Source organism: Dermacentor andersoni, chromosome 8, assembly GCF_023375885.2.
Source record: "Dermacentor andersoni chromosome 8, qqDerAnde1_hic_scaffold, whole genome shotgun sequence".
Lineage (NCBI taxonomy): Eukaryota > Metazoa > Arthropoda > Arachnida > Ixodida > Ixodidae > Dermacentor > Dermacentor andersoni.
The window spans coordinates 16,963,834-16,985,684 of record NC_092821.1 but is presented as its reverse complement, the minus strand read 5'-3'; the positions used below and the strand labels follow the sequence as shown (position 1 = coordinate 16,985,684).

At 47.6% G+C, this 21,851-nt stretch overlaps 1 protein-coding gene across 4 annotated transcripts in view; it reads left to right on the top strand.

Moving 5' to 3' along the window:
* The window catches only part of LOC126526730 (uncharacterized), a 94,829-nt gene that overhangs the window by 50,742 nt on the left and 22,236 nt on the right, over positions 1-21,851 (top strand). For all 4 annotated transcript variants that reach the window (XM_055068265.2, XM_050174591.3, XM_055068266.2 and 1 more), the window contains exon 2: positions 10,710-11,076. In XM_055068265.2, coding sequence (XP_054924240.1) covers positions 10,710-11,076 — 367 coding nt within the window. The remainder of the gene's footprint in view (positions 1-10,709; positions 11,077-21,851) is intronic.

Genomic DNA, 21,851 nt, shown 5'->3' with positions numbered 1-21,851 from the left:
AAGGAGCACGAGAGCGAAGAAAGGGATGAAGACAAGGAATACGAGACAAAAGAGAAGGAATGGCAGGAAGAGAAGAGGCAGATGAACATTGAGCTCACAAAACTAAGACTAGAGCGACCGAGGTTAATGCGGAGTGCTGATACAGCGCCTCCACAAATGCAAAGCGTAGAAATGGTGAGTTCGCTTCAGCCGTACGAAACAGGTGATGGCATCAGTCTCTTCCTGATTAATTTTTAACGGATTTGTGAGAGATGATCATTTCACCAGGGCCAGAGCGGTTGTTTGAGTTGATAGGTCGCGCAGGTCGTAGTATGACTGAGCACAGCCGAGGCAGGCAAGTACAGTTGAGTGAAGGTGGGTTTGTTCGTTAAATACAAGCTCTCTGCAGAGGAATTTCGGTAGGAACCGATTTCCCCAACCGAAATTCAGGCAGAATGTCTGGCGCTGTATTACGACGTGGAACGAAGTGCAAAGGAAGAGGAGGAAACCACATGTTCGGGAGGTGTTGTTAAGCCGGAGGAGGAAATCGGAAGTCGGAGAGAAGACGCTGTGTTGCAATGCGGAACACAGTGCAGAGAAGGAGGTTGAAAGTAGCTAGCTCGGGAGACGTAGTTCAGGCAGAAGAAGAAATCTTTCCGATTTTGCCTCCCAGAATTCAGGAAGAGAGTCAGGCGCTGAATTACGATTAACTCAGTGGGAAGGAAGAGGATGAAACGGCTAGTTCGGGAGGCATATTAAAGTCGGAGGAGGAAATCTTTCTGATGTCCCCGACAAAAATTAAAGAAGTTGGTAAGGCCGAGAAGCCACCAGCGAAAAGAAAAGAAAGGCACTCAGAACAGAACACCAAAAACAGGGCCAAGGGAAAGAGGTGTCACAAATTCAGAAGAGTGGCAGAGAAGACAACGCGGCCGAGTAAATCTAAAGCCACTAAACTCTGTGGGGAGTGCAGAGAAAGGTTTAGAAAGGCGCATCCGAGTCTTCCAACGAGGTTGAAAAGAAAGCAATGTTTGGCACGGAGGAGGACAAAGGCCAGGGGCAGTTATGTTCCCCCTCCTTTAGTTAATTTGAAGGTGTACCCTGTATGACACGAGAGAACGCAGTGGTTAGGCGATGTGACATAGTAGGTGGACTGTACGAAAGGTATCGGGGCCGTGCAGCAAGGGGAGTGACATACGTGCCCTTTGTATTCCCGGGCTGACAAGTTCGACTGGAGCTTTCAGACAGCACCCACCTCGAGTACGGTTCAAAGAGACAGTTTTGGAACGCATAAAGTTTAGAATCTTTGTTTTTTCAATATGTCGTTTTTTTTAACAGATAGGCTTAATTTTTTTTTAGGTACGCCTGCACCATCAAGTCTTGATTATTTGTTAGAAACCTGTAGAGCATGCTTGAGTAACAGTTCACTTTTCATGAGTGGTCACAACATTTTTTTTTTCTTTGGAAGAAAGACTTGTTATTTAGCAGAACCGCTGCTAACCGCACGATTGAAAAAGTTAATACTGTCCCTTAGAGGCGTGCCATACTCAAGACAAAGAAGCAAAGCGTTGGTATGTGTCGCACTTGTATTCATCAGACAGCACCGTTTTAGTATCACTTAGAGCGTGCAGGATAGAAATGAAAAAATAAGCTTGAATCTTCGTGGTAATTTCAAACAGGTAATTTACGCAACATTTCTTGGTTTTTGCATTAGTGCGGGTCCTTCGCAGACAAGAGAGAGACGGTGTTAGTGCTCAGGTCGCATGGAAGTTGTAGCCGAGCTAGTTGTAAAATGTGGACTGCTCGAGAAGGAAACTTTGTCTTCACACCCTGTACTTGTCTCGTCAGACCTCGGCAGAGAATGCATTCTCTGGTGTGATGCCAGCAACTGTGGTAGAGGTGTTATCCTTGCCCAAATTAACGAAAGCGGTGAAGCGCACCCTGTGCTGTACTTCCGTCAAAAACTGACACCGCGAGAAGAGGCATTAATTACCTTGGAGAAAGTGTTTTGCATGGAATGTGCAATTCAAAAGCTAGGATGCAATATTCAAAGCACTAAATTCACAGTCGAGAGCGACCATGGCCCTCTTGCATGACTGAAGCAAATGATGGAAAGGAACGGGAGATGGATGAGATGGTCGCATTTGGCCGGATTAAGAATCCAGACAGTCTGAGCTGGGGATCTCAAGCAATGAACTCAAGAGTAAACTTTTTGAGAATGTGTTTTATGCATATTGCTAGTGATGTTATTGAGTTAAGCAACCTATTTCTGCCTTGTTGAGTGCTGACCACGACTAGAAAAGAGAGACAGAGAGAGGGGTAAAACATTGTAAGTGATACGGGGATCATAGTGTCTGGCAGGCATGCCACTCGGGCGTGCCGACAAGTGTGCATGTGTGTGCCTGTGTATTCCCAGGGAGGTGGACACAATGAAGTGAGGGCTGGGCCCTCGAGCTGCCATGTGACATGACCCATCACTACTAAAATGGTCCCCGAGGCCACAACTGAACATCGGTGCTTTGGGCAACCTGAAATCTGGTCACCCTCATGTCGAATGTCTTGACAGCGGAGGTGTTTTTACGTCTTAGCACCACAGAGGCGTTAATTGGACGTTTGCCACGTGTCAAACCAACCATCACCTCTCCTATCCAGACGTCAGTGCAGCATGGACACCGACTGTTGAAGGTGAAAGGCGCTCACCTCACCATTATCTGGAAGCCTGAGCAAAGGACGAAAAGGAGGGGGACAACGATGACGAACTGAGTGTTGTAGGTTTATTTCTTGCCACAGATTCGAAAGCAGCCTCTTTGGAGGCGGAGTCACTTCGGGTTATTGCAAGCATGGGCGTGGTATCGCAACGGAGTCAATGATTATGATTTCCTGTTGGACAGTCTTCAGATTCCATGGTCGACTTGCTTAGGGAAGACGACAGTATTAAATGTGGGGACTTTTCGAGCAGTGGGAGAAAGAAGGTCCTGATGTGAACTGAGATGTTTAACTTGCTCTTGCCTGGAGTGGGCTTCAATAACTGGAGCCGTTTAACTAAGCTGAATACATCTCCTTTCCTTCATTTTCTACAACCTCACCTAGCAGTCGATGGGCATGGTAGATTCCATGCCCCGAATGCCACCCTAGCCACAACAGTCTGTTACTTTTTAAAGTGCAGCTATTAAACCTGTCTCTCATGATACGATTTTCATCGCACCGGAAGTGCAATTTCGGTCGCGTGCACAGAAATAGCAATCACAGGTCAGATTCAAGTATGTGATTTTTATGTGTTTGTTGACACACTATGTTTCTAATCAAGTGATGCCCTATTTATCTTCACATTGGCTTTGGGTGTAGGCCTGCCGAGTGGCTGTGGTGTTGCACTACTAAACCCAAGGGCACGGAATCAAATTCTGGCTGTGGCGATCACCTTTTGACGGGGCTGAAATGCAACAACGCCCATTTACCGTGCATTGAGTGCACATTAAAGAACCCCAGGTGGTCAAAATTAATCCGGAGTCCCTCACTATGGCAGGTCTCTTAATCAAATCGTGGTTTTAGCACAGAAAACCCAGACTTAGATTAGGCTTTAGGTGCTGACAGTATGTACGTTTGCGTGTCTTTCCTGTTATTTACACGTGCTGCAAGTTGTAAATTCTACGAGGTGCCCCTCACGAGAAGACATGGCCTTCAGATGTCATCTTAATTTTCAGATTTATTGCATACATGCTACTTGCAATATACGAAAGCGCCACAGTCGTAGCCCGGCACGCTTTTATAGAGAGAGCATTTTAAAGAATGTGCAATTATGGTCAAATGCTGTGTCGAGGGGAAATGACATTACAGCATACTATCCGACATTTCAACGCTGCACGGTACACGCGACCATTTAGTTGCGGGCTGTTGGTTTCAGCTTTCACGTGTGTTTTTTCCTATGAATTATCTTATTTCATGGTTCTGTTACTTCCTCTGCGAGACGCGACTACTTATCAAGCTCACTAGGTGAACGTGTAAACTATATATCATAATGAATTTTCCACAACACAGTGGTGGAACAGCTGTGCCAATTGTACCATCCTGCGCCGATACGGCATTTTAGTGAAAAATTTAATTGAGCCTGCACCAAAGTATGCATGAGAGTGAAACTCTCCATCTGTCAATACTTCACAGCTAGAAAAGCTGAAATCAAAACCAACAGCATACTATCATCTTCAACATCACAGAAGGAAGCAGAGGCCCGTATGGGAAGAAGAGAAGAAAGCAGAGAACCGTACGACCCGTCGTTAACTCATTTTTCTCTGAGGGCATACAATGTAGTGCTGCTGTACTGTCTTCCTGGCGCTTAATTTCGGTGTTGATTGAATTCGTGTGGTACTGCTTAGTTTGCCGAAGGAGGATGTGACATTCAGGATTAAAAGTAAGCCTCAAAACCTTTGTGGCCCCTGTTCGACAACTCCCTAATGTGCAGGCATGACATCAGTATATTGCATGATTTCATGTGCAGTGCAGGCATGCGTACTCTATCAGTCTTGTGGTGAGCTTTTGCTCACAAGCCACGACTGTTGCACTGTGTTGCATCCTGGGTAAATAAACATGTGCTTATTGGCGATTTGTCTGTGGTGCCTTCTCTGTGCCATATCAACGAACCTGGCTATAGCACCCTTGGTGCATCGCGGTGTGGAAGGAGCATCGCGTCTTTTGCTGAATGTGCTTGCAGGGTAACCCTCACACAAACCCGTCTCCATAACATATAGACTATATCAGTCAAAATTCGCTAGTTATGTAGTAAGTATATGTGCATTAAACCGTGCGTCAGAAGCGCTTGCTGATGCGCCAAATAGACTTTTTGCCTGCGCCAGGACCTGCACCGAAAGGTGAAATGGCCGTTCCACCACTGCAATAGCATATTTCACCCTTTGACAAAGAATAAACACCATCATCAATTTGCTGTCAAAGCATGAATCTGCGATAAGCATCATTTAAACACTATTATCTTTTCTGATGTACCATTTCTTTCTTGCACTGAATACAATAAATCTCCAATGTATTGCAGACTTTGTAACCTTACTACACCTGTATCAACCTTCACTTTAAAAGGTAACTGCACATTGCACTTACTTCAGTGCATTGAAACTCTTTTGCTTATGCTGATCATTAGATATTGCATTATTCTTAGAAACTGCTTCACCATCAACATCCCTTCCTTTCTTTGCTTCTCTCTCTCTCTACCTCCTGTGAAACACATAAAACATGAAACACATAAAGAGTATACAACACATTAAATGAAAGCAAATCAAAATCGTGCAGTGAAGTCAGTCAGTTGCGTCTCTTCCAGCGAATGACAGCATCTTTATAAGTGCGGATGGTTCTTGCACATCCACAGCTAATAAAGCGTGCAGACGTATCACGAGGCTTAGGCCATGCTCAACGTGACAGAGGCAAAGTTGCTAATGAGTTTGTTTTGCAATAACATGTATTAGTGCATAAACTCGTAACCATGTCCCGTCATTACTGCCCCTATAAGTACCATGCAACTTTTAGGGTATACAAAGACAGCATGAAATTTGCATATCTGAATTTTCCTTTCATTAGATTCTGAGATGCAGTTGCTTACTGTTTTATTCCATGGTGTGGTTTAATGGCATGGGGGTGTGTAGTATAGTGTCGCCCCCTGTCAGATCTGTGTCATCGTACATGTATGTTTTGTAGTTGTTTAGCTAGATGGCGCACCCCCCTTCTGTCATGTGACGAGCTTGCCTGCTGCTGCCGACACAACATCTTTTGGCGACGAGGATGGGATGCCATGAAGATTGCCGACATCTTCCGAGAAGCCGCCGAGACGACCGACTTCTTCCGAGAAGCCGCCGAGACGGCCGACTTCTTCCGAGAAGCCGCCGAGAGGGCCGACATTTTCCGCGGGGCTCCTCCGGGACCCGCAATGAAGCACAGCATGCGAAAAAGGACCCTAATTTCGACCGTAGTTCATGCGACCGGTGTGGCAGCACGAAGCATATTGCAACGTACAGGAATTGCCCCGCAAGGAACCGGCGGTGCAATGCCTGCCACACGTTGGGCCATTTTGCATCAGTATGCCGAAAAACCCGTACTGTTCAACACGTCTCTTCCGCAGAGACGCTGTCTTCAACTTCCGCAGGGCAGCCGTCCGCGTCTGTCTTGACGGTAAGCGCTTTGAAAACTAAAAAAGATTTGGAAGTTCCAGTCGTAGTGAACGGAGTCTCCATGCGACTGCCGGTGGATACGGGAGCGTCTGTCTCATTGATGACGGCCGAAGATTTTGGAAAGCACTTTGGTCGACAGCACAGACTGTCACAAACAGTGGACTTGAAAAATTTCTCCAAGCAACGCATCGACATTCAAGGCCTATTTCAAGCCACTGTCCAGTTTTTCCAAAGGTCATGCTCCATCACGTTCCACGTAACGACTACAGTAACATCACTGCTGGGTTTAGACGCCATCCAACGCTTGGGCATACAGATCGACGGTACGTCGCTGACATGTCGTCTACCATCGCTTCCTTCAGTACAGAGCCCCACAGGTGTGCCTCCGGGTTTTGATCACCTTTACAGTGACGAGTTGGGCCTCGTCAACAACTTTGTGCACCGAATTCATCGGCAACAAGATGCGAAACCAGTATCTTCAAAGTTGCGCCGACTACCCCTGGCCCTCCGTGACCAGGTCACACATGAATTGCGACGTCTCGAGGACTGCGACGTCATCGAGCGCGTCGAGGCTACTGAGTGGGTGTCTCCACTCGTGGTGGTGCGCAAGAAGGATGGAACCATGCGGCTCTGTGTAGATCTACGGGAACAGGACAGTCTTGTGTCTCAAGTTCAAGAAAGGGTCTTCGTTCCGGTTTTCATCGGGAGCAGTTAGCTCCGTGTCTCCCTTACTGCGCCGGCGCTAGCCGCGCGTTCGCCCGTCGGGGCCCCCCGCTTGCCTGCCGCTGCCGACACAACAGGGTGCAGACCCCAAAATTGTGCTCAACCTACCTCGCATGGAGTCGGCCAAAATTCTACTCAGCCGAGCTTGCTTAATTCACTTTTTAATTAATTTCTTTATGGCATACATTGCAATTTACAAATTGTAGCTGGTGAGCTTGCAAGACGTGTCCACTTGAAATGAATTTCCAGGATGACACCAGTTTCAAAATATTTGCCAAAATGTGGAACAAAATACATGGGCGTTCCAGTTACTTTTGTGTTTCAATGCATAAAAGAGCGTTTTGTTAAAGTAAGTGGAACAACAATGCAGTTTTACGGCAAGTTTGAGGGTGCATATGTCCAAAGTGGTGTCATTCTAGACATTTGTTCCAAGTGGATATGCCTCGCAAAATCACTGTCTACAATTCATAAATTGCAATGTATTCAGTAAAGTAATTAATTCAAAAGATAATTAGTGGATTTTTGTTAATTAGTTGAATATGGATTTCAATTTCTCATGCAAGCAAAGTCTACCTCTCTGAATAATCCAGCTCAAGGAGTAGAATTATGTTATTTTCAACATGCTATTAGAGCGCAGCTCTTTGGCGTCCGTTCCTGGGTTTCGCGTCGTCGTCGGCGTTGTCGTCGGCCTCGTAACCAGCTCCGCCCCCCTTTCATCCCCCCAGCGCTAGCAGCGACCGACTGATACCGCTGGATGCCGCTGACGCCGCTAGAGAGTCAAGATAACGTGACTGCATAGAACACCGTCGCCGCCATGCAGAAAGAGGAGGAAAGGGTCCCCCCCCCCCTGTTCTTGTGTGGCGGATAGGGTGCTCTTCAGTTGCCGACGCGCCGGTTATTTCACATAGGCCCCGGCACGTCGACGAATACGTGACCATCTTCCCACGGCTAGACCTGGTTCTTAGCGCTGCGGAAGCGAGGGTATCATATTGTTTGTGTCGGCATCAGCGGCGTTGTCCCTGAAACCAACTCCGCAGCTGGGGTTGACTCACTATCGGCGTCAGCGGCATCAGTCAGTCGCTGCTATCTCTTCCCTCCTCCCTTTATCGTGTTGTCCGCTTGCTGCGCGCGCTTCTGCCCCCATTGTTTGCCGCTGGGTGTACACGCCGCCCCCCTCCCCCCTCTTCCTGCGAGTCTCCGGTTGTCAAAGCGCCGGCTCGAACTTAATTCCTTTCTTCGCTCCTCCTCCAATGCAACCCCTGTGCGGTGGCAATCAGAGAGCCAGATCGGTGGCGGCGGATCTGTATATGTGCACCGCCCGAGCCGAAATTGCCGCTGCCGTTCGCGCTGTGCGGTGGCAATCAGAGAGCCAGATCGGTGGCGGTGGATCTGTATATGTGCACCGCCCGAGCCGAAATTGCCGCTGCCGTTCGCCACTGCGAAATTATCTGCCAGTTCTTTCTGAGCCATGAGCGAGACGACCGATGGAAGTCCTCCGTCTGCTGCTGCTGCTGCTGCTGCTAAACGAGCTGCCAGAGCAGAGGCCCAGCGCCGTCGCCGTCAGAATCCAGAGGTGCGTGCCGCCGAAGCAGAAGCTTACCGTCGCCGCCGTCGAGATGATCCAGGAGTACGCGTCGCCGAAGCAGAGGCTAAGCGCCGCCGCCGAGAAGACCCTGCCGTTCGCGCCGCCGAAGCGGAGGCTCATCGCCGCCGTCGAGAGCAACCAGCAGTAAGCGAGGCTGAAGCAGAAGCTCATCGCCGCCGCCGAGAAGACCCTGCAGTTCGCGCCGCCGAAGCGGAGGCTCATCGCCGCCGTCGAGAGCAACCAGCAGTAAGCGAGGCTGAAGCAGAAGCTCATCGCCGCCGCCGAGAAGACCCTGCCGTTCGCACCGCCGAAGCGGAGGCTCATCGCCGCCGTCGAGAGCAACCAGCAGTAAGCGAGGCTGAAGCAGAAGCTCATCGCCGTCGCAGAGAAGACTCTACCGTTCGCGCGGCCGAGGCCAAACGCAAACAAAGGCTCGCAAACAGTCAGGGTGCAACAAATGCTAGGTGAAACAGCTTATTTGCTGCGCTCAAATTTCGCATTAGGAAGTAACGTAATCGTCGGTAATGTTTTTTTTTAAACTTTCGTAAAACTTAAAAATTATCACCGTGTGTGTGTGTTTGTGTGTGTTTGTTTGTTTGTGTTTGTGTGTGTATTTCATTTTAATACCTTAAAGACCCACGAGGGGTATTACATAAGGGGTGGGTACATATATTTTGGTCAGCAAGTGTTAACACAACGAAACATGACTGGTAACATTATTGGCAAAGTTGGATGAGCATGTGATATATATATATATATTATGTGAAAAGGCGCTTGCTGTGGGTAGGCATTAAAAACAGTGCATGCTATTCACCTTTTGCTCCCCCCCCCCTCTTTGTCATCATGTAGTGTCCAGAAAATTTTTACAAATTTTAAAGTTCACAGTTGGCAGGTATAATCGTACCATTAGGCTCGTGTAGGGCCACACCCCCAACTTGGCTGCCCAAAGTTTGAAAGAAAAAGTTTCCCACGGTGAAGCACTCGCATTTGATGCTCCGATGCAGCGCTTGTGCATCGGCGAATTTTTGTGTGCCGCTATTAGATCACTAGATCTACGGTGTGCGCAAGTCATTCGCTGCTCCACAGTTCAGTCCCATGCAAAGGCCGTGAAATTTGTGAAAGGGCCGTGAAAAAAAAATTGTGAAAAGAAGTTCAGCCCTTACACGAGTCTATACAGTATGCTGTAATGTGAGACATCTGCTACTGTCCCTTTTCAGAGGGGAATTCAACGTTCATTATCATTTGTGTTGCCTGAGAGGATTTGTGACAACAGGTAGCAGGCAGAGCAGTGTAGCAGTGTATGATAGGCCATGGCATGAGCAAGTGTCTTCACAGAGATGGGTCCAGAGCATTTGTTAACAAAGCAAGGGGCAGTGTGGTGTCAGTGTTTGCCCTCCGGCATCCATCCAGTTGTCACAGTTGGTAACCGCATATGTCCAGTATACAGTGAACTCTCACTTGAGTGAACTTCAAGGGACCGAAGGAAATAGTTCACTTAACTGAAAGTTCACTAAACTAAATATTCACTAGACCAACATAAGGCATGGCATACAGAGTCAAAAGTTTGAAGTGCAATTCATGGAGCAAAAGACATGGCATCCATAGTGTTAGAAATATGTGAAATGGAATTTGTACATATCAATGAAAAACACACCACGTGGGTCATTTGTGTGCACACGCGAAACCGACGAGACTGGAAAGAGATGTCTACCATGCCACGACTAGCCGGTCGGAAAAAACACACACCACGTGGTTTGTGGTGTGACAGATCGCCGCTTTGCTCTGGCGGCATTGTAAGCGCCAGCGATGTTACTTTGATCATGGCCTCCGAGATTACATGCTTGCTCTTTTTGTGCAGGTGATCTCGGAGGCCATGCCTCTTTGCCGTTCGTTTTCCGCGCCGCCGCTTTGCCCCAAGGGCTCTGTAGCGCCAGCGACGTTACATTGCCACTGGAGCGGCGGTTTGATGAGGGCGGGCCTCGGTTGCACCTGCAGTTCAGTGCAGTGCAAGCCTTGGTCCTCTGAGCGAGTTCGTTAAACTGAAATGTTGATTGTTCCGAAATTCGTTTAAGTGAAATATTTTTGCATAGAATCTATAAGAAAACTGCCGGGGATTTTTAAAAAGTTTATTCTGAAATATTCGATAAACCAACGTTCGTACAACTGAGAGTTTACTGTAGTGTGATATGCAACTGGCAGGTGATGTGGCTTGCACATGAACTGTAGAGTTTTGCTATAGCTCACATCTTTTGGAACAGCAATGCAGATCCTGCTGCACCGAGAACCGCACGGTGTGTCGTGCCAGTCTGCCACTCACGGTCAGCACCCAGCTCCATCCTGTACCCCTTGCCTGCTGAGCCGTCCCAGCGCCAGGCTTGGATTGACTTTGTGCGTGGGTGCCCCTGTGGTGATGCCTGTGACTGGAACCCACCAACCAATGAGATCAGTTTCGTGTGCTCACTGCACTTCACAGTGCGCTGCTTCCGGTTTCAGCGACCACGTGGTGGCAGTGCGGGCTATAGGAAGCGTCTAAAAAGGGGCGCAGTGCCAACGCTGTACCCGATTGAAGAGCAGTGCAGTTCAACAGCCAATAAGAATTCCCTTGACAACACTGCAGAACGCTTGGTGAGCTTTGATATTTCGTGGCCGCCAATTGGCAGACATTTCCTCGCACATTTCTAGAACCATTGAAGCTACATGATGCACATATAACGAGACATACCAAGGGCATAAGGCTTGCCTTGTTACTATTCAATGTTGTATATTCGATTCAATAAACAGTGATCGTTTCTCGCTATATTCCAAAATTTTGCTATTCGCTAGCACAGAATAATTTCAGGTAACACTATTATATTAAGGTACAAAACAACCAAAAATACTAACAGCAACAATTCGTCATTGCCATTGTGTTCCAGATAGTTCAAAGCAGTTGTTGCATGGTGCCAGTGTACATAAACCTGCTTTCTTCTTTTTCAAAACAAGAACTCTGTGCAAGCTAAATATTAAACATTCTATATCCAGTTCAATATTTGATGATCATGTTGCACAACATATATTCAAAAATTTCACTATTCACTAACACAGACTAATTTCAGGTGATACTATGATATCAAGTTAAGAAACAACCAAAAATACTAACAGCAAAATTTTCACTTTTAGTTAACGTAGGCCTCACAATCAACAGACAATATAAAAAAACAAAAACAAAGGGAGGCAAAAAATCGCAATGTCAAATGGGTCAGAGACTACAGTGCACTTAACCATAGCCACACAGGACTGTATACAGGAGAGCCTCGTTGATACAGTCCCGTTACATACAATTTATTGGTATCAATGTTCGCTATTGATAACATGGAAAATTACCCAATACAGTTACGCTTTTTTACCAGTTCATACGTTCCTGGAAAACGCAATCTTTCAGCATCAACGTTCGGTACACTGCCAGACTGCCGTCGTATTATACGTTTTCTGTCTGCTTGATGTCATGTTAACAAGGAAAGGTGACCCACTGCAGCAGCTTTCTTGCAATACTCGTCTGCCCGTCTCACATGAAAACACCAGCGTGCACTCGGTTTCTTATTCCAGTAGCAGCAAATCTCCTCCCAGGTCATCCCACTGCGCATTCACAACTATCGCCACCAAACCTATTGCAATAAGGATCTTCACCTATCTGTTTCACAGCGCACGGGTCGTAGTGTCGTTGGAAGTGTAATGCAGGCTTTTAATAGGCGATAACCCAAATGCACCACCTGCAGCAAGTCAGCGTCATGTTTCACTCTGGCGGCATTGTATTTTTGTGTCGCCAACCAGCTCGACTTCATTTCGGGTTCCCCCGATCTTTAAACATTACGCAATAGGAAAACGACAACGTCATGCACTTGGGCCTCACCACCTTGACTTGCATGGGCTTCTTGTGTTCAATTCGGGCCGAGTGGGCACATCAAAACTTCTGCAAGCAGGGTGTCTACCAACCGGGAAAACCGGGAATTCTCAGGAATTTTGAGTAGTCTGGAAAAACTCAGGGAAAACTCGGGGAATTTGTGTCTCTATCAGGGAAAATGAGCTGTAATTTTATTGAAAGGGTCGAAAGTCGCGGTAATTCTGGATCGAGCAACAGACAGAAATCGTAATGAATTGTCTTTGATGTCCTGTCGGCGGCTGGAGGAGTTGTCAGTGTACAATCAACGACCGACTTTCCGGATTCCGGATAATTTGGACGGCTTCGCGGCACCACCACGTCTCCCAAGAGTCAATGTATCCGAACATCTATAATTTCGGACGCAAGAACTCTTCGCCACCCGATTTTCCGGACATTTTGTCGTGACCGCAGGTCCGAAACGGTATTAATAAAAGCTGCCGCTGCTGCCCCGCCTGAAATCAGCGCCCTAGCACGCAGATCCGCTGACAGCTGTAGCCAATGCTGCGGCAACGCTAGGCCTAGCTGCTTCGACGTTGGCTATGAAGCTTCTTGCCGTTGGGTGCCGTGTTCTTTATTGAAAGAATTCGCTGCTGTCAGTAATGGCACGGACTCCGCCTTTGCGGTCCTCGCCATTGGCTTAGAAAGCACTGTGCGTTGCATAATGCCAGTTCCCGAAAGTCAGCTTCGCCTCCTTATAGAAATCTTACTTGGTGAAGCATGTGCAAAAGTATTGCAGTGAAGCGTAACAAGCATGGGAAGGGGCAATTGCCACGGGACACAGTATGTATTCCTGAATTATACACGCATGCAATCGGTATTTCCTGTCACAGTGCGAGCACCGATATGCCTAATACATGTCCCGAAAGGCCTTCAGAGCGTTTTCGAATGTGCCTGTGGTGGTTTGAGCCATTAAGGGCAGTAAATGACATGCATTTATTTTTTTCCAACCGACCGATTTTTCGGACGTTTTCGCGGCCCCTAAGGAGTTCGAAAACTCGGACGTGGACTCTGCGACTGGTAAAGAAGATGCTTCAAATGATCTGTGGGGCGAACGAGTGGCGGAAGGAGTACAGGAACAGAAAGGACCTGCGCATTGAGGAATGAACGGAAAGGAAGCATGCTGCCGCCATTTTGAAGGAGCTTGAGCTCAAAAAACAAAGTGTTGGCTGATGCCGATATGCAAGTGTCCCTAATGCAAACAAAAATAAACTCTTTAAAGCAGTGAAACATAACAGTGAGACGTCGTGCATGGGCTGAGAGTATGTCAGGACATTTGAGCTTGACTTACGAGCTGCTGAGAGAGAATCTCAGTCGTGATGATAAAGTTCGGGCCTCATACCGCTGAGCTTGCTATCAATTGATAGAAATAGCTCATATTCGAAAATATTTGCTTTTGTATGCATCTCCTTTTTTATTCACATTTGAGATGTCCGACTGGATTTGCAATTTTTTTCGAGGATATCTTATTTGCTGTGCATTTTACTAACCCCACCCTTCTATTTTCTTTTTGAATAACATGAACACTACTCCTTAGTATTCAAATTGGATTAAGTCGTTTTTAAATTTTTTTTTATATGCTTACTAGAGAATGACCGCATCGGGCGATAAGGTTTCAGCTCGTCTTGACATAAAACTAGTTCTGCATCACTCAGGGAATTTTGCAAAGGCACTCAGGGAAAACCTAGAAAACTCAGGGAATTTGGAAATGTCAACTTGGTAGACACGCTGTCAGCAAGCTTCTGACACAGGCTGAATTCGAGTATTGCACACACGCATACCGTATTTACATGATGGTAAGTCGACTCGAATGTAAGTCGACCCTCCCATATCGCGTGTGACAGGGGGGAAAAAAAGTTAAGAGCATACCCGAGGGCACATTCGATAACGAAAATTTATTGGCAGCTGACCTGGTCACTGGACTGCTACTCTTCACTTGTGCCATCGTCCTCACTAGTGCTGCCATCGTCATTGCTGCTGCGGTCCCACAGTGCGTCGTCGTCCAGTGAAATTCCACATTTGGCAAACGACCGCACCACGACATCTTGTGGAACAGCAGCCCACACCGAATGCACCCAACCACACGTAGCTGTCAGGCAGGCTCTTTTGACAGGTCTGGTTGGCGTAAGTTTGCAGTCTTCTGCTGCCAGCCACTCGTACTCACAGCGGAGCAGGTCCTCAAAAGGCGAAGATCCGGGCTTGTTTCATGACCATGTCGCACTTGTTGGCAAGAACCGATCACGCCTTTCAGGGACGTGCGCCACAAGCTTGGCCTACAGTTCTGGAAATCGTCCAGACTTTAGCCCGTGGGAAATTCGTCACTTGCCGTCATATGTGAAAATTTTGCTTCACTGCAGTTGCCACTCCCGCACCACTTGTTGAGAAACATTGAACTTGCGGCCCACTGTGCAGTGATATTGTTTCTTCAGTGTAAAAGGGTGGCAGCACTCTTGAATGCTGCTGTGAACGAGCATCGAATGTTAGTGGGCCTAAAGCACTCATGACGGCTGAGGAAGCATGGTAGTAGCACGTAGCCGGCAGTCAAGTCGAACGCGGTAAACTAAGCGCTACAGGGAAAGAGAAACACGTGAGCGGTGCCAGCTCTTCCATGAATTATCGATACTCCCCGAAAGCACCGCCGTTCTGATGGGTGCCGACGCAAATGGAACAGCGGCACTTCCATTAACTATCGACCATCGTCCTCACCCCTGTGACTGTTGTGTGCACTGTAAAACTCAAAAATGTCGAAGAAGCCTTCCGAGAAGGGAACAAACACATGGGATAGCAAAAAGCTACGGGTAGGACCATAGAGCAAGCATAAAATTGTAGCTACGTTGTAGCTCCCCTGATATCTCATTGGTCTTGCTTTTTTGGCGGTGCCATGTTTTGGTTTCGACTTCGGCTACAGTCGACCCCCCCCCCCACTTCACATTTTCAAATAAAAAACATAGGTCAACTTACAATCGTGCAAATACGGTAAGTTTCCGGAAGCTGCAAAAATGACAAATCGCCTCGTAGGCCTCACCAGTTCAGCACATGGGTGTCTCATGCTGCAACGATTGACGAACGCTTCGCCTTTCATGTAAAAATAGATGTCAACTACAGTTGAGCCTGTAAAGTTCTTTACTGACTTTAGATCTTACGTTTTGCCGTTTTAAACGGTTTCTCATGTTTCTTTGTTTTTTTGAGAAGCTATGAACATGGCTCTACTGGGTTACGTCAAAATTAAAATGTTACCATACTTCAGCTTGAAATTTTGAACGGTACTCATTTGTGCAAATTCAGTTATCACAAGGTACTCATTAAATAGCTTCATAATTTGGTAATTCTATGATTCCCATAATTTATGTGCGCTCTTTCTACAACTATGCAAGTTTTATGCAAATCACAACCAGTATTCTTGTTGAGGCAATGACGAGAAAATCTCTCTCTTTATACTTCACAGTATCTTGATTGCAGTTTCACAGTCTTTCCATGATACACAAACATCTGATTCTCCCTCTGCATGAACCAGAGGAAAACAGCTGCCGTGGTTGAATGCGGTTAAACCGAGTTTGTCGAGCAACAGCACAGCTTTGCTTAGTTTGGGAAAGGAGACAAACGCTGCTCGGCGCTGATAGCAACTACTGCATCTACAATTGAACCACAAGACAACAAAGAGATGCTGCTTGGCGTGGCAGCAGTAGCGAGCGAATTGATCTTCATGCTGCGTCTCGCTTCAACGCAAACTAAGCATCGAAAGCACTGCACATATGAAGTTACCAGCACTCGGCACACACACTTTGTACACATCGCAGATCACTTTCAAGATGAGGCCATCCATGAGGCATACGCAGCAGTTGCCAATATTGGCAGGCCTGAGTCCCAATTTGACCTCGGCTGAGCTTGACGGTCAGATTTGCGGAACCAGGCATTTTCTGGGTTTGTACCTGGAGTTGTAAAGCTATCGCGCTAAAAACCGCAGCGATGGTGGCGTCAAAAGGAAGTCAAAAATTGCTTTGTGTGGCTTGCTTACGGTAGTGAAACAGTTTGAAAAGTGACATGTGAACATCCAACTTCTATTAAATGAGAAGAAAGGGGGTTAACCGAGGGACCCGATTTTTATTAGCCCTATCATAAGACACCAACAAACACTTACACCAAGGACAACATAGGGAAATTACTTGTGCTTAATAAATGAAATAAATTGCCTACCTGCGGCAAGTTGTTTTTTCATCCACTTTAATTTCCATTGATTTATCATTTCTTTATTTCATTTATTAAGCATGAGTAATTTCCCCTATGATGTCCTTGGTGTCAGTGTTTGCTGGCTTCTTATATGACAACTTCCATTAAGTGCTACCAGACTTGGATGTGACGAATTACATGTAATTAATTACATTTCTTTATAATTTTCATATTTAACAATCATTTTGATCACTCGGTAACACTCACTGTAGTCGAGTTACTTTTAGAGCGCAGCTCTTTGGCGTCCGTTCCTGGGTTTCGCGTCGTCGTCGGCGTTGTCGTCGGCCTCGTAACCAGCTCCGCCCCCCTTTCATCCCCCCAGCGCTAGCAGCGACCGACTGATACCGCTGGATGCCGCTGACGCCGCTAGAGAGTCAAGATAACGTGACTGCATAGAACACCGTCGCCGCCATGCAGAAAGAGGAGGAAAGGGTCCCCCCCCCCCTGTTCTTGTGTGGCGGATAGGGTGCTCTTCAGTTGCCGACGCGCCGGTTATTTCACGTAGGCCCCGGCACGTCGACGAATACGTGACCACCTTCCCACGGCTAGACCTGGTTCTTAGCGCTGCGGAAGCGAGGGTATCATATTGTTTGTGTCGGCATCGGCGGCGTTGTCCCTGAAACCAACTCCGCAGCTGGGGTTGACTCACTATCGGCGTCAGCGGCATCAGTCAGTCGCTGCTATCTCTTCCCTCCTCCCTTTATCGTGTTGTCCGCTTGCTGCGCGCGCTTCTGCCCCCATCGTTTGCCGCTGGGTGTACACGCCGCCCCCCTCCCCCCTCTTCCTGCGAGTCTCCGGTTGTCAAAGCGCCGGCTCGAACTTAATTCCTTTCTTCGCTCCTCCTCCAATGCAACCCCTGTGCGGTGGCAATCAGAGAGCCAGATCGGTGGCGGCGGATCTGTATATGTGCACCGCCCGAGCCGAAATTGCCGCTGCCGTTCGCCCTGTGCGGTGGCAATCAGAGAGCCAGATCGGTGGCGGCGGATCTGTATATGTGCACCGCCCGAGCCGAAATTGCCGCTGCCGTTCGCCACTGCGAAATTATCTGCCAGTTCTTTCTGAGCCATGAGCGAGACGACCGATGGAAGTCCTCCGTCTGCTGCTGCTGCTGCTGCTGCTGCTAAACGAGCTGCCAGAGCAGAGGCCCAGCGCCGTCGCCGTCAGAATCCAGAGGTGCGTGCCGCCGAAGCAGAAGCTTACCGTCGCCGCCGTCGAGATGATCCAGGAGTACGCGTCGCCGAAGCAGAGGCTAAGCGCCGCCGCCGAGAAGACCCTGCCGTTCGCGCCGCCGAAGCGGAGGCTCATCGCCGCCGTCGAGAGCAACCAGCAGTAAGCGAGGCTGAAGCAGAAGCTCATCGCCGCCGCCGAGAAGACCCTGCAGTTCGCGCCGCCGAAGCGGAGGCTCATCGCCGCCGTCGAGAGCAACCAGCAGTAAGCGAGGCTGAAGCAGAAGCTCATCGCCGCCGCCGAGAAGACCCTGCCGTTCGCACTGCCGAAGCGGAGGCTCATCGCCGCCGTCGAGAGCAACCAGCAGTAAGCGAGGCTGAAGCAGAAGCTCATCGCCGTTGCAGAGAAGACTCTACCGTTCGCGCGGCCGAGGCCGAGGCCAAACGCAAACAAAGGCTCGCAAACAGTCAGGGTGCAACAAATGCTTTCCGGCGACAGTTTACAGACAATCCGTTTGGAAGTGTGTGTTCAGTGTGTGATCGGCTCTGGTTCCAAAATGACGTGAAACCGCTTCCGGATACGTGCCGTGAGAATCTCCGGTGTGCGTTTCCCAACTCGGACTTGTGTCAATTCAGACTGTGTTCTTCATGCATGCAATCTGTGCGGAAAGGTGACATTCCTCATTTTTCGACAACAAACGGTTACAAATATCCCTGGAGGCCAGCGCACCTTCCACAACTTAATGCGGTGAGTTATTTGCTGTGCTCAAATTTCGCATTAGGAAGTAACGTAATCGTCGGTAATTTTTTTTCACTAAGCAGTTGCATGTAGCCACTTACGTTTTTGATGAAGCAAGCGCTGACAGGCGACGCAGCTTGGAACACTTAATTGGCTCGAACTAGCAAGAGGAATGAAACCATGTGCATGGGGTTACCTCCGACCCACAATCTGCATCCTGCAGGTACACTTGGATCACCTGAACATGTCAGGCTTGCAGATTAGCGCACTTCTCTCGGAAATCCGACCTCGGAGCTTTTTTACAGCGCAGCTCTTAGTCACCAGTTCCTGCATTCAGCATTGGTGAGCCTCAGCATTGTCCCTCAGTGTAACTCAACGAACAAGCACAGCATAGGATGAAAGAGTGAATGCGGAGCACAGCGGGGGATGAAAGACGGCGATTTCGAAGAGAGTGGAGGAAGAGGGTGCAGTGGAACTATAAGGTGGAAAGGTGGAAGGAGGAGGGTGGGGCAAAAGTGTGAGAAGAAAAGCGTAGTGCCGTGAAAGACAGGCTCTGTGGCGACAACTGCTGCAAGACGGCACAAGAGTAGTGCACCATCGTCTGTTCAGCGATGGGATGAACCGAGTGTATCCACTGATACCATATATGGAAACAAAGTGCTGCATGAGCAGAGATCTGTCTGCGGCAGCTGCTGTGAATCGCACCCACACGTCACCCATGTGCTGCCTCTCATGATCTCTCAATTAGCGAGGCAATCACGCCACACTTTGCTTCATATGTTTATTTGCAATGTGCCGCACGAGACATTGTCCACGCCAGACGATATATAGCACTATAAAAACACGTACAGAGCTACGCTCAAATTTCGCATTAGGGAATACTGTAATTGTTGAATTGTTTCTTATAATAAGTTGCTCTCACTCTATGCTGGAAGCACATTTAAGCTGCCTTCATAGGCAGAAAGGGCTGCTGCTCAATTCTTCGTTTAGTGCCGTCTATGACTTCTCTAATATAGACAAATATTTTAGCTATTAAATGCATAAGTTTCTACCTGTTTGATATTACGTGACTCAAATAAACATATTTTTGTGATTGGAGCACACAAACAATATTTCTAGGGCTGAATACTATGCAGCTTCATATTAAATTCCATTACAGATATGGCCAGAATTTCAAGATTTGCTTTGCTAGCATCCGTTACAATTTATCGTTTAAGTCTAAATGGCTAACAAGTGGAGTGTGCCCAAACAGGAGGTCCGCCAGATGTTAGACAACAAGTTGAAACGGCACTTCTATGGCTCGATAGTGATGTCCACTTTAAACGTTGATGCAAGAAAGTCATGTGTGATCAATTTTTCTGTTTTGCATTGGCGCTATTGGTAGCACCTTCCTCAACAATTAAGTGCTGCACTTTATCGAGAACCCAGACCTGGAGCATCACGGGATTGAGTTACTAGAATCTGTTGAGCAAGTCATTGTATGTTACTATGCAGTGCTCTTTAGCAGGCGTGTGGAGCGAGTTTTCAGTTTCCTTGCAGATATCTTCACAATAAGAACTAGGGAAAATTGCCAAACAAAATTTTGACAAGCAATTCTTGTAAAGATAATGTGTGAAGCTTTTCGGAGAACACATTGAAAGAGCCAGGCCGCCTTGTTCTATTTACTGTATTTGTCCAGCGTTAAAGTATGGAGCTAAGTAACAGTAAAGTAATCAATCACTTTTTAGTAATTGCTTGATTGCTTTAGTGGGGCAGTAATTGGCATCTGTAATCAATTACATAATTAAACGAAATAATTGTGATCAGTTATGTTTTTCTGTAGTGTTTGCATCACACTTCAGAACATGACAATGTTTTGCATATGTACCAGTTTATTTCATAGCCTCAGAGACAGCGGTTTCATGCCTCAGTTCTGGAACCTACAGTTTTCGTGTAGGGTAATGGTACCACCTGACAAAGGGTAGAAGTAGATCCGAAGATTAATATATGCAGAGGACTGAGGTAATTGCGCCATTTTGATAAAAACGCAGTTTCCTGCGCTAGACTGTGCCAAACATAGAAATTTCACTGAAATTGCACCACGCCGCGCCAGAACAGCTTTGGAATGTGTGCTCCGGCAGTGGCTGCAAACAGCAAGTGGATTCGTTCTCCAAAAGAGAGTGCAGCCATTGACATTACACACACTGTGCTACGGCACCTCCTGCAGTTCCTCGCAATTTTCACACTTATAACACCAGACTGTCGGCGCTTCCGGCAAGTGGCCGGCGCACTTGCGGCCACTCCCGACTGTTGTTGCTGCTGTCAGAACAGCCAGGACGGCTGTACTTGGAGTGTGCTAGAATATGGATGTCAGTTAGAACAAACAGGGATAGCCGATATTCTAAGTGACATAAAGAAAAAGAAATGGAGCTGGGCAGGTAATGTAATACGTAGGCTAGATAACCTGTCGACCATTATGGTTACAGAATGGGTGCCAAGAGAAAGGAAGTGCAGTCGAGGACGCCGGAAGACTAGGTGGAGTGATAAAATTAAGAAATTCGCAGGCGCTAGTTGGAATCGCTTGGTGCAGGACAGGTGTAATTGGAGATTGCAGGGAGAGGCCTTTGTCCTGCAGTGGACATAATATAGGCTGATGATGATGGTGGTGATGAGAATATGGTTGAGTGGCTGGAGCAATGCAATTCTCCCTATTTAAGGTGCAAAACAATGAAAAGTAGGCTGAGGGCACTGCTAGCTAACTAGATATTAGGGAGGTGTGTGGTACACCGTATTGAGCGGGCTGGCATCTGCCCCCAGGATTGGTATAACATAAAACTATTCCAATCTGTTGTTCTGCCCATGTGGGCGAGGCCCGAGCCATTTCGACCTATCACGAAGGGCTCATGACAGATTTGGAATAAAAAGTCGCAGGTTTGCCTGCAAGGTGAAGCATCGATTGCAATGGCCAGTTAATAGACAGTTATACAAAGTAAGGGTAGTAGTAGCCTCATCAACCGTATAAGCTGGTAAAGATTTGCCTACTAACTAAATTAATAAGCATGATGTCACGCATGCTCGGGCAAACATGCATGCGTATTGGTGATTGCAGACACTCGTCAAAACGCTGGCATGAAGAAGAGCGACAGCAGCAGCGAGTGAATTGACCTTCGTGCTGCCTCTCACTTCAAGATGAACTAAGCGGCGAGAACAGAGTGTACACAAAGCTATGAGCCCCCCAGTGCACCTAGACTCTGTATTCATCGCAGATCACTTTCAACATAGGGCCTGCGTGGATGCACCACACAACAGCCGCTGAAGTAGAAGGCCTCCATCCTCCCCTTCCCCCAGTGCATTGTGTGCAACGAAAGACGGT